The sequence below is a fragment of the Ailuropoda melanoleuca genome, chromosome 2 (assembly GCF_002007445.2).
Source record: "Ailuropoda melanoleuca isolate Jingjing chromosome 2, ASM200744v2, whole genome shotgun sequence".
Taxonomy (NCBI): domain Eukaryota; kingdom Metazoa; phylum Chordata; class Mammalia; order Carnivora; family Ursidae; genus Ailuropoda; species Ailuropoda melanoleuca.
Genome location: NC_048219.1, coordinates 178,383,056 through 178,396,216, shown reverse-complemented (window position 1 = coordinate 178,396,216; position 13,161 = coordinate 178,383,056). Strand labels below are relative to the sequence as shown.

General features: G+C 42.4%; 1 protein-coding gene across 1 annotated transcript in view; it reads left to right on the top strand.

The window, feature by feature from the left end:
* The window catches only part of MREG (melanoregulin), a 55,879-nt gene extending 42,986 nt beyond the window's left edge, over positions 1-12,893 (top strand). Inside the window, exons 3-5 of the mRNA XM_034655144.1 lie at positions 8,768-8,858; positions 10,336-10,499; positions 11,233-12,893. Of these exons, the coding sequence (XP_034511035.1) occupies positions 8,768-8,858; positions 10,336-10,499; positions 11,233-11,367 (390 nt within the window). The 3' untranslated portion in view covers positions 11,368-12,893. The remainder of the gene's footprint in view (positions 1-8,767; positions 8,859-10,335; positions 10,500-11,232) is intronic.
* Positions 12,894-13,161: the final 268 nt, after the last annotated feature.

Sequence of the window (13,161 nt, the reverse complement as noted above, 5' to 3'; positions counted from 1 at the left end):
TGCTGGGTTTGGTAGCGTTCTGCGCTAGAGCCTGGGAATACTTTGTCTCTAGGAAAGTTTTCTCCTAAGACTTCGACTGTGTTTTCTCGGTTCCTCCTCGGGCACAGCTGCTGTGGCTTCAGGTTGGTTTCTTCTCTGATCAGCTCTTCTTCTGTGCTCTCCTTCCACTTCCTTTCCTCCCTTCCCACCTGCCAACCCATCTCCTCCCTTCCTATTTTAGAAGGCAGTGTGGCCAGGGGCAAAGTGCCTCGGCCCTACAGCCACGTTGCCGGGATGTGAAGTCCCACGTCTCACTAGTGCACACTTGGGCAAGTTGTCTTGAGTGTGATAATAGTATCCATCTCCCAGAGTAACACGCATGATGGGAATTACCTGAGTAAATACATGAAAAGAGCTTAGAGCAGTGCCTGGGAAGAAGTAAGTGCTCCTATACGTATTATTCCTAGCTAGCTAGCTAGCTCTACTTTTTTGTACGTGCCTTGAGATCTTTTTGGATTTTGTCAGTTGACATAGGAAAAATACATGATGTTGAAAGAGCCTATAGACATTACATTTCTAGAAATTTAAAATTATATACAGTTGACCCATGAACAACATGGGTTTGAACTGCATGGATCCACTTATACAAGGATTTTTTTTTGGTACATACAATACAGTACTGTAAATGCATGGGCCCTATTTTCTTATCCTTATTATTTTAATTATATTTTTTTCTCTGGCTTACTTTATTATAAGAATACAGTATATACTACACATAATATGCAAAATAGATGTTAATCGACATAAATGTTTATGTTAATGGTAAGGCTTCCAGTCAACAGGAGGCTATTAGTAGTTCAGTTTTGAGGGAATCAAAAGTTATGCATGGATTTTTGACTGCGTGGAAGGTCAGCACCCCTAACTCCCAAGCTGTTCAAGGATCAACGATGGTATATTTCCTATAGAAATTATCCCTTCGAGGTCCAGTGATGAAGGGCTCATTATCTTACAAAGACTTCATTCTGAAAACAAAGTTCCTCCTTACGTTCCTTCTTGGGACTTTTCTACCTGCTAGTCTTAGCCCTATATTTTGAGTGTATATAGAGAAGAGAAAAGAAGGGGAATCCTTCTTTCACATAGCAACTGTTGAAGCTTGAAGAATGCCATCACGTCATCCCAAAGCCCTCTGGTTTGCAGATCGGTCAGCGAGGCTGCCACGACATAGCTTCCAAGCCCCTCATCTTGTCTCGGTCACTCTCCTGGCTGTATCACTGTTGGACAAGATGCCTGTTTAGGCAGCTTCCCCAGTGGTTCTGTGCAGAGTGCTGAGACATCATGATTAATGCAGTATAATGTACATTAGTTTTGTGGGCTACATTTCATGCCGTTGGGGCAGGCTCCACATGCTATTTATTTTGGGAAGCCCAGACCTGTGCTTGGCACAAAGCAGGTGCCTCGGAAATGCAGACCGAATGCCCCATTTTGGGTGGATTTGGAGCTTTTAGTTGATCCAAACCCTAGACCTGTCTTTGATGTGACCTGTTGTGCGAGGAGCTGCCTGCATCGAGGAATTTTGGCTGCCTCCACCGTTTCAACCTAACAGTAGGACAGATCTCCTTTAATAAATGTCAGTGTAGAGATTTTATTTCATAGGCCTTATGTGTTGCATATTTCCAACTCTTGGTTCTCTCCTGCCATTTATCAGCTACCTCTCCTATCTCTGTGGCCTTCAGTTTCTCAAAGCCAACGGTAAAAATGATGGCGAGCCCTCCACACTGAACCCTGTCGTGCATTACTGAAAACCTTTCTCTAGACTGACATCAGCGGTTTGGAGTACCCACCAGTAGTTGCAAAACTACCCTTGTCCACATTATCCATCTCTCGTTTTTCTGTGAGAAGCAAACATGAGAAGAATCTGTTAGCAGATATGCCCCCCACATATTACATGTCTTTCTCTGACTTACCTGATATTTCCCACCACATACAAAATGAAAGAAAACTAGAAATGCCGTCAATATGATTTTTCTATCCTTTAGAGAATCTCTGTCATAAATAAAAGGTAGCATGAGATGATATAAACTGGCAAAAATCTGAAAGAGAGATAACAGTTAACAATGTTCAAAGGACACTTTACCAAGAAGCTGTCATTTTCAAGTAAAAATATTGGGGTCCCATTCACTGTGCCATTCGCTGATGTAGATGTTTAACTTTCATACAAGGCGATGTTGTTATAGCCAACGTGTCAGTGTTGAGTTGAAGTGGAAATTCCCAAAGGGAAATCTATGGTGCATGACACATGAGAGTCCTTAATCATTTTTGATGGTGATGCTAGAAAGAATGATGGGGAAGCAAAAGGTCTTCAGGCATTTTTTAGTTTTAAGGCACTTTTAGGAACATATTGTCATTTTTAGGGGACCATTTTCTATAAAACAAGTATATATACATTTTAAAAGATTTTTATTTTTTTCAAGATTTTATTTATTTGAGAGAGAGAGAGAGATAACATGAGCGGGGGGAAGGGGCAGAGGGAGGGAGAGAGAAGAACAAGCAGAATCCCCACTGAGTGCAAAGCCCAACCAGGGGCTCAATCCCAGGACCCCTGAGATCATGACTTGAGCTGAAGTCAGATGCTTAACTGACTGAGCCATCCAGGTGCCCTTTAAAGATTTTATTTTTAAGAAATCTCTATACCTAATGTGGGGCTCAATCCCGGGGTCAAGACTTGGCATGGTCTACCAACTGAGCCAACCAGGCACCCCCAAATATATATGTGTATTATAATTTTGTGTCTGTCTACACCAGATGGTAAAAAAGTCAAGTTAAAGAAGGATCTGGAACTTTATATTCGGATACAGAATGATTGCTAAAATATATTAAGTGAAAAGTACAGGATATAGTATGCCACCATTTAGGGGGAAAAATGGAAGGGTACAGGAGAAGTTGATAACATTCCTTATTTGTAGAAAGGACACTGATGGCTGGGGGACAGGGCCTTTATTACTTTTTGGATTGTGGATCATATGAATGTATTACCTAAGTTAAATAAGCCAACCATAAATGTGCAAGAAAAAGGAAGCCGCAGTAACTAGTCATTCTTTTCTGTTTCCTTTTTTTATTTTTTTATTTTTTATTTTTTTTTAAAGATTTTATTTATTTATTTGACAGAGATAGAGACAGCCAGCGAGAGAGGGAACACAAGCAGGGGGAGTGGGAGAGGAAGAAGCAGGCTCATAGCAGAGGAGCCTGATGTGGGGCTCGATCCCATAACGCTGGGATCACGCCCTGAGCCGAAGGCAGACGCTTAACCGCTGTGCCACCCAGGCGCCCCTGTTTCCTTTTTTTAAATTAAGAGTATGTGGCCTTTGGAATTAGATTTGAATTCTGGCTTGACTGCTACTGGCAGTTGAACATGAGAGAAGTAACATAACTTGTGCAAATTGGGGAAAGACTCTTCTTGCAGATCAAATACAATAAGGACCGTTTCTTAAAGTTCAGTTTGTGATTGTCTGATCTTGGGATATGGAGTGAAGACGATGAAACAGATGTAAGCCTGGGTATGAGCATCTTCTTCTGAAGGCGGTATTGGACCATCCAAGAAAGACAAAAACCAAGCTATTCTAATGCTTGGGTTTCACATGGTGAATAGGTTTTAACTCCATATTATGAATCAAAAGTCAACTTTGAACTGATCATTAGATCCAGCCAGAAAGATTCAACATGTGTTTGTAAGTAAGGGAATTGAGTGGTTAAGTCAATGGTAGTTGGACCCCTGTCCATCAGATCAATGAGATATAAGCCACATCCTCACTCCTGTTACAAGAACAGTCTTGCCTGAGTGAGAAGCTCTGCTCTGATGGACAGAATTCAGGGGAGGCACCATAAAGCAATCCCTGGACACAGAAGAGGACTGCTGTTATATCTGGGTCATCGCCCGAGTCACTTCTGGGACAGAGAGATAGAGCCATTAATACTGCATTGGCTGTAAGCCATAACCTCGCCCAGCTAAATAGGTCTGTATGCTGAATGTTTTCCCCCAGGAGCAAGAGGTAGGAAAACATGAGACAAATATTTTGTGCGGTAGTTATAGTTTCCTTTTTGTTTATGTACTCACTGAGTGCACTTTGTAACATGAATCTTTCGGATGCAAGGACCAGAGAAAGAACTCCAGTTTTCTAAACCTAAGTGGAATTGTCTTGGATAACAGAGTTCCGGAAGTAGGATTGACTTCAGATGAGATAGGATCCTGAGGCCCAGATGTCATTAGGCTCTTTCTCTCTCTGTGATTCTTTCACCTTTGTCCTCCTCTGAGAGTTGACTTCTTCCTTAGCCTGACTCTTCTCAGGGTAGTCACAGCGATGGAGCCGTTCCAGGTGGTTCTAGGTTTTTTGCCCTCTCACTACATTGTCCAGGGGAAGGGAGAACATCTCTCCTGGTCGCTCTCGAAAGCCTCACAGATTTAGCTGCGTCTCCTTTGCTGAGCGGGGTTAGATGCCCGCTACTGCCCCGGGAGGGTATGCTGACTGATGTAAGTTACTGGATTTCAAACCTGGCAGCCCTTCAAAGGATTCCGATTTCATCAGCCTGGGAGATGGATCTTGTGTGTTGGTATTTTAAAAATGCTTCCTGGATAATTCTAATATACAGCCAAAGCTGAGTGAACTACTGAGGAATAAGGCAAGGAAAAGAAGATGGGAAAGCAAACTTTTCATTTTCATTTTAGACCCTTCTGTTCTTTTTGGGTTTTACTTCTATATGAGTATATTATTTTTATAACTAAAAATAAGTTGATCACTTTTGAAGTTGTTCCTATGAGTTTAAGATGACTTAAAATATATGTAGCCTTTTGTTACACTTCTCTCAATGTATGTGATGTATCACCACCTTTTTTAGCAAGAAATGTGAAGTACTTTTTAAGTGTCCCATTCATCCAGAGCCTCACAGTTATATAGTCCTTTGTTCTGCCTGTCTTCTTGTTGCCTCAGCCTTCTTATCTGTCTTGAATCTGGTGGGCCGGCAACCAGAGAGGACAAGCACCTTAAGAATCCGCTCTACGTGCCTTCGGTAACTCACTTTCAGTCACATGTCTTTCACTTGGACTCGGCCCCCGAGTATCTTATGCAATCAGTTCTGCACTTTCTTTCCTTCTTTCTTTCTTTCTTTCTTTCTTTCTTTCTTTCTTTCTTTCTTTCAGAAGGGGGAGGGGCAGAGGGAGAAAGAGAATCTCAAGCAGACCATGCTGAGCACGGAGCCCGATGTGGGGCTCCCTCTCACGACCCTGAGATCACAACCTGAGCCAAAATAAAGAATTGGATGCTTAACTGACTGAGCCACCCAGGCACCCCCTGCACTATTTCTTTTATTACACCTTTGCTAATTGACTTCTTGTTAAAATTTCAGGCCACTGTATCATGACGAGCACAATGCATTACATTAGGTTTTAGCAGAAGACAAGTGAAAGATTATTTTAGAAAATAAGACTTCAACTTTTGATGTCAAGTGGGTTTGAATTTCAACTCACTTGTGAAGAGTATTTAATTGGTCTTTGTTGTTTTAAAAAAAATGATTTATTTATTTTGGAGGGGGAGGGGCAGAGGGAGAGGGAAAGAGAGAATGCCAAGTAGATTCCAGGCAGAGTACATAACCTGACGCGGGGCTCAATCCCAGGACCCCGAGATCACGACCAAGAGCTGGACACTCAACCGACTGCGCCCCCCACACACCTCTGGTCTTTGTGATTTTAAACGCATTTGTCTAAAAACAGCGTGTGACAACTTAAAAATTGTAGGACAGCACAAGACTTTCTTTTCTCTAGTATCAGGAAAGGTGAGTTAGTTTGTTCTGTGGGTAAGATTTTGTACATCACTCTTTCTCATTTGTTACATTCAGCTTCTGTTCTTCGGGGACATGTGTTAAAGACAAATTCAAATTCCCCTCAGCATTTATTTTCTCAAAAGCCAATTCTTAGTTAAAGCCTTACCCTCTAAAACCTGGTTTTAGAGCTTTAAATTTTACGCAAAACCTCCAGATACTTTCATATGTGATTATCCATGACCATACTGTCAAAAGGAGACAGTAATAATTCGGATATATGGAGTGCATGGTTTCCTTCCATTAATCTTAACAAGCACTTCCCATGCACCAGTCAGTGGATGTGTCATGCGGGGAGCTGGCCTTAGCAGATTTTTCAATGTCATAGTGTCACTTCTCCATCAAACCCTTTTATCAGAGTAACAGACACTGAAACAGAATGAATTTGTATGACATGCAGTGCTGGAATTTAGGAATAGCTGAAGAGCTGATAGGTGGGCAGCAAGAAGAGAAAAGTTAAAAAAAAAAATCTGAAGCTTGGGTGACCCAATGAGGCTGGGTCTCTGAAAGGATAGGGGGGCATCAGCGTAAGAAGTCGGGAAGGTGGCTCAGAGACCTTGAATCACAAGCTAATGAAGCCATCTAGTGGTTTGTTACATAATTTGAGGTTGTGCAAAGACGGGAGGCAACTCTGCAGATTTTTCGATTGTGTGGGTTTCTCTAATAAAGTGTTTGTAAAAGCCTGATCACTTTCCACTTAAGGAGGATCCATTTCATTGAGTATCAGTGCAACGCTGCTCTGTGCAGTATTTTATTTATTTACAATGTTCTTTTTCGCAAAAAGGACTGAAGCCACTTACATGAAAAGACAGCGAGAGAGCACAAGGCAGAAGATGAGAAAGAAAAAGCATAAATAAAGACATAAAAAGTAGCCTGAAATTTTGATCATTTAAAAATGCTTATGAAATCTGATCAATTTTCTGTGAAAGGACTCTATTTTCACTTAGTGGAAACTGATCAGTTATAAAATTCACAATGTCCAGAATGATGAAACAGTTTTCAGGAAAAGTAAAGCCCTACCTGATGCTGAGAGCTGAGCACTTTTTCTTCTGGAGGTCTTCCCAAATGAGGTACTGTCCTCAGTCCTCATGATAGAAACCATCCTGGGTCTTGGAGGATTGTTTCTTAATTGTGTCTACCCTCACTTGAGGAGAAAGTGTATCCAACACCCGCTTCAGGGCTTGCACGAACACATGTGATCCTCAGAATAAGCTAGGGGGTCAGGAGTACTAGTGTCCCCGTACTGCACACAAGGCCATGAGACACTGTTAGGAACTTGCTCAAAGCCAGGCTGTTAAGAAATAATGGAACGGGGACCCAGACCTGGGCAGTGTGGTTCCAGCAGCCACGTCCTTTTCCAAGATGCTGTACCCTGACTGGCCAATGTGGTTCAATAAGGCCCATCCGACAAGAACAACAATACTTGAGGCTTTCCCCCAACTTACACACTGTGGAAGGGATTGTATATATATATCATCAACTTCAACAGGATGCTAAAGATGAGGTCAGGGTGGCACATTTCCAAGACGACTCAGTTAACTTTTCTTTCTTCCAGGGCACAGTCTTTATCCCTGACCCCAGTTGCCACACCCTTGTGCCCACACATGGACACACATGCCTTTGGTCCAAATTAAAAAAAGAAGAAGACCAGAAAAGAGTACTTAAATCCCCTGCTTTCTGGCTTCTAAAAAGTGGCTAAAATCCTATGCCCTTTTAATGGTCTATCCTTAGATAGAAGATCTAAAATGCAGTCGTAACAAAACACCCTTTATTTTGCTGGCTTTTCTTTTTCAAAATGGTACCTATAAATATTTGTGAATGGGAGCTAAATTGATTTCTCTTAGCCAGTCACGGAAGTTGATTAGCAACAAGCAAGGCCAGCCTCGACAGGAACTATAGGGAAATGATGTCATCATCGAAACATTTGCAGTTAGAGGAGTCAGAGCACCACATACTTGAGTCTTAAATTGAGCCTGCAGAACGGTGTTCTTTTAAGCTGTGCCTTAGAATAGTTGTGGTGAATGTTTTTGCTGAAAGGAAAAGTATACTCTATAAAACGACTGTTCTGTGTAGATAAGGCTCCTTAACAATAAAGGGCCATGAGATTTAAAAGAAACACTTAGCTTAATAAAGATTCCAGCGCTCCTAAAAGATTCAAGTTCTGTTTAGGGACCAATGTGATGGCCTGCTGCCCATAAGATTGAAGTTTTCAGAGTGATAGCTTTTTAATAGTCTTGCAGAGCGCTTGAGAGATTCGCCCTATCATGGAACAGAAGCGAAAGAGAGCAATGCTGAGATATGGCGAAGAAAACGTTGGCTGGGAATCCAGAAGCTTGGGATTCCCAGGTCTACTTCACTCAGATAATAAGGGAAGAAGTAAATTCTTCGTGCGTGCCGTTTTTCTCGTGAACTTTGGAGTCAGACCTGGATTCCAATACCAATTCTGGTACCAATTAGCTGGATGGTATTGGATTCCCCAGTTAACGTCTTTGGGCCTCGGTTTCTTAAGGGATAAATGGCTTTGGTCAGACCTGGGTTTTTTTAGGGGTTCACTGCGTGCGGGTGTGTGCTTTTATATGCCTTTAATCTTTATAACAGTCTGGAAGGAAGTCTTCACTGTTGTTATCCCCACTTTTCAGGTAAGAGCATTGTGACTGAGAGAACAGGAATGGGAAGGGTTTAATTAGCATCATTTATACGATGGGTCACATCACCTGCTACAGGCTGATGTCCAGAAAAAAAATGGTAGCCAATGGATTCCTATGGGCTCCCTTCTCACCTGTGCCCTCCTCTCCTTTCAGAAAGGTTTTGAAGCCTGGTGAAGAGGAGACCCACATGTTTCACTTAGCTTCCATTTGGGGATTAGATAGCGGTGGAGGCCAAGGGCTAAAAATGAAGGTGCATTTTTATTTTCCTACAGGAGTGGCAAAAACTCAACTACGACATCTACACGCTGCGACAGGTCCGGAGAGAAGTGAGAAATAGATGGAAACGCATTTTAGAGGATTTAGGTGAGTCCAAAAGTGATTATGGAATGATACAAATAACCAGCGGTGAGCATTCCTCTTCCCTTTTTTCTGCATGCTTTGTATAAAAGGCACGGCAGCAGCTGACTGATTGGAGCTACTGTGTACTAATTACTGTCCCCATCCTGTGCTCCTTGTATCCTCCAACATAAACATCTGATACTTGGGTTATTGCCAGCCCATGTCTTGAGGACATATTTTGCCATGTGCTACTCCATCTGTCCTCGTGTGGTGTATCCCAGGGCAGGGGAAGCCCGTGGGCGCTACCACCGAATGTTTTTGGCCGTGTACATCATGGATTGAATTAGATGAGCGTGATTGGCCAGTTAGTAGTAGCTGCTGTGTAAGATGAGGCAGGTTGGAAGATCTATTGTTTGTAAGGGAGACAGCAAAGCTCAGTGTAGACGCTCGGAAGGACTAAAAGGTAGGAAAGCTTCCAAGTTGGGGCAAACATCTTTGGCTTCAGGGCAGATGTTGGGCATTGGTTTTTCTTAAGTCTGCAGGGTCGTGATACAGTCAGTGTGGCCCCTCACATTATAAAATGACTTCGTTTTAGTATTTAAAGCATGAATGTATCAAGTTTGAAGTCCTCTGTCCTTCTGCCTTGAAAGAGAGCAGGACGCCTTGGCATCATACCTTTTCACCTGTGGTGTACCCACTTGCTATTGCCAGCCCCCATGGCTTTAGTTGGGATACAGTGGGATGGGATGGACCCCTGCCCTCTTTACTCACCCACTACAATTGTGACTGAATTGTCTCCTTTTATAATGTAAGTTACTCCAGGTGTACATCTCTGAGTCTTTCATATTTTGGGCTGAGTAATTTTTTTTTTTTAAAGATTTTTATTTATTTATTTGACAGAGATAGAGACAGCCAGCGAGAGAGGGAACACAAGCAGGGGGAGTGGGAGAGGAAGAAGCAGGCTCATAGCTGAGGAGCCCGACGTGGGGCTCGATCCCAGAACTCCAGGATCACGCCCTGAGCCGAAGGCAGACGCTTAACCGCTGTGCCACCCAGGCGCCCCTGGGCTGAGTAATTTTAACCAGACAAGCATATTGCCTCGGGGAAGGGAACCTGGAATCGGAGAAGTAGAAGGCTGGAGACCACTTTGCAGGTCCCAAACTGCAGAGGCAGGTAGGGGAAGAGTAAGGAGTGGGAGGAGGATTTCGGTGCCAAAAAAAAAAAAAAAAAAAAGGGCAGTGAGTTGTCAGTGGGTGAGGATCTGAGGCTTAACTTGGAAGGGAAAAGTTAACAAAGAAAATTAAATAGGACGAGATCTCAAAAGAGCTTTAATTAAAGACCCTGCCAGTCCCGTGGACCTGGGAAGAAGCCCATGGAATGGCGCCTGGGCTCCTGACCTTTGTTTGGAGTCCACATCTGGGTGCCTTCTTAATCTCCTGCAGGATGGCCATTTCCTGCGACTACTGTATCTACACGAGGGTAAAAGTTTTTGTCCCCACAGGTTTTCAAAAGGAAGCCGACTCTTTGTTGTCAGTGACGAAACTCAGCACCGTCAGTGATTCTAAAAACACAAGGAAAGCGCGGGAGATATTGTTAAAACTGGCTGAAGAAACCAACATTTTTCCAACCGGCTGGGAGCTCTCGGAGAGATACCTCTTTGTCGTGGTAAGTAGATGTATTTTTTTTTCAAGATTTTATTTTATTTATTTGAGAAAGAGAGAATGAGCAGGGGGAAGGGACAGAGGGAGAGAGAAGCTGACTCCCCACTGAGCAGGGAGCACCAACATGGGGCTTGATCCCAGGACCCTGGGATCATGACCTGAGCTGACGGCAGACGCCTAACCGACTGAGCCACCAATACACTAAATGTATTTTTTACGTGCCCTCATTTTGCTTTAAATTTTTGCTTTTCAGTTATTCCAAATATTCATCATTCCAGCACGACTAGCAACACCAGAGTTTCAGGTGGTAGATGAAGCTGGCATTCTCTGGTTTCCAGGGGCCGGCAGCATCAGAACCACCTGAAGGGCTTTAAATATTCACATTTCTGGTTTGCACTCAGACCTATTGAGACTCAGGTTGTGGCTTAAGAGTCTGTCCTTTTCAGCCACTTCTGCCACGCGGTCAGCTTTTTGAATCATTTGTAGAATGTGAGAAACATTGTATATATAACCTAAGATTAAAAAAACATTTGAAGGGACTCTAAGAGTGTGGAATGTTTCTTGGATAATGTAAATAAAGGGTTAAGGGACATCTCTAAATTTGTTGAGAAAAATTGAAGAAATGTTTTACTTGCTCATGATTATTTCTAGGGTGGGTATTGTAATTAGATTGATTTTCCCATCGACGTGGCTGAGTTCCCATCTTGACAGCATTTGTATGTTTAAATCTTTGGCAGGACCGTCTTATTGCTCTTGATGCAGCAGAAGAGTTCTTTAAAATTGCCAGTCTAACTTACCCCAAGAAGCCAGGAGTCCCAAGACTGGCAGATGGCCAGAAAGAACTGCACTACCTTCCATTTCCAAGTCCTTAAAGGAGAGTCTAGGAGGCAGAATCGGGATGCCCTCCATTGGTACTCAACAGCTAACCCAAGTTGGACAAATGCATATAGAAGACAGTAAGCAAGTGGAGGGCTAGCTAAGTGAAAAATGATTCTAAATCCTGTAAAAAAAAAAAAACAAAACTAAGGGTTTGGAATATGTGGTCTTCAAGAGGATGTTACCGTAAGGAATGTTCGGGTTGCGTTGAAACACACTGGTGATCTTGTTATCAGGGAGTTGGTCAGTGGATCTTTCCCCCTGGCTGATTGGATTTCAAGAGCCCACCGTCTGCATTTTGGTTTTGGTTGTACAATAAGCCAATTGGGAGAATGGGATGTTCTAGGTAAGAAAACAATAAGATCGGTAGAGCTATCATTGAGCCCAAATATGGATTACTGAATTTTAAATAATTGTTATATAATATAGGCTAATGCCAAAATAATACGAGGTATTATGTGACCTTTCTTCAATTTGGAAGATCTGTCAGAACCCTGCAGATTCAGAGGCATCATCTTGAGTATGAGTCATGATTATTCAGAGGTTCTGATGCAGCAGATAATAGAAATATCTAACAGTGCTGTCCAGAAGGGACTTCCAGATAGATCCATCCCAGGCAGAACTTCCTTCAGCGCCATGTCAAAAAGCTCCGTCTTCAGTGGTGGGACATGCCTCTTAAATTCGCAACATTATTAATACCTGGTTACCTCACGTTGGCATCTCATCCATTTCTAGACCACCAACCCTTGCTATGTTATCTGGGATAGCATCTCTCCACGGAAACGTTTGACCTCCACTTCCTTCTCTTCTCTTAAACCTGCTTCTGGCTTAGCGGCTGAGAGTCACATGTGTCCAGCGTCCCGCAGTACAGACTTGCAGCTCTGCGTATGAGGGCAGCGTTGCATGGAAGGTCATCGCTGGACGCTCTTCCATTTGGAAGAGGATTTTCAAGATGGAGCAATGCTGCCAGTACAGCTGCTTCTCTCCACAGACGGAGACCTCCAGCCTCGGAAGTTACTTGCCACTTAAGCAAGGAGCTTGTCAGGAAATAAATCAAATCAATAGACTTTCAGAGCCCATCAGATGTATGAGTAGGTTGCTGAGAACACTGGCAATATTTTTACTCCTATAGACTTTGCTCTTCTGACTTGAGGTACAAAGTAACTTGTCTTTAGTTTGTCCAGGGGATTGTGACTCAAAAACTTGCTGACCAGCTCTTTTGGTAGTGTACGCAATGTTTGAAATATTTCTTAGAGGAGATACATGTTCTCCATTTATTAATGCACTGCAGACCAATTTAACTGACATGTTTCAGGAAGATTCTTTCTAGTATAGTGAGCAAGCGAAAAGTTTTATTTTTTATATTTAATGCGTAACCTCTACTCTCTCTCATGTTGTTTCAAGTTAGCTTGCAGAAATTTCCCTCACTTCTGTAGGCTCTTGAGAGATAAACGTACAAATAGTGAAACAAGTAAATAAAAACAAAGCAAACAAAAAATAAACAATAAATCTTTGAAAATTGTATTGTTTTCATGTCTGTCCTTGGAATTTGCATTTTGTCTTTCTGCCCTTTTTTGAGGAGATTGTTTGCATCTATGGAAAATAAATTGTAAGCATAGTCTTTATTTTTGGTAATGTATGAGTAAGGATAAGAATGGCTCTATGATTATAAGAAACAAGGAATTATCCAGGGGAATTTTTCCTTGCAGGGAATTAAAAAGTTTCTCTATTTACTTTTCAGCTGGATGTGTGTGATATTTCCAAGAAATAAGAAGGAACAGATCATTCTT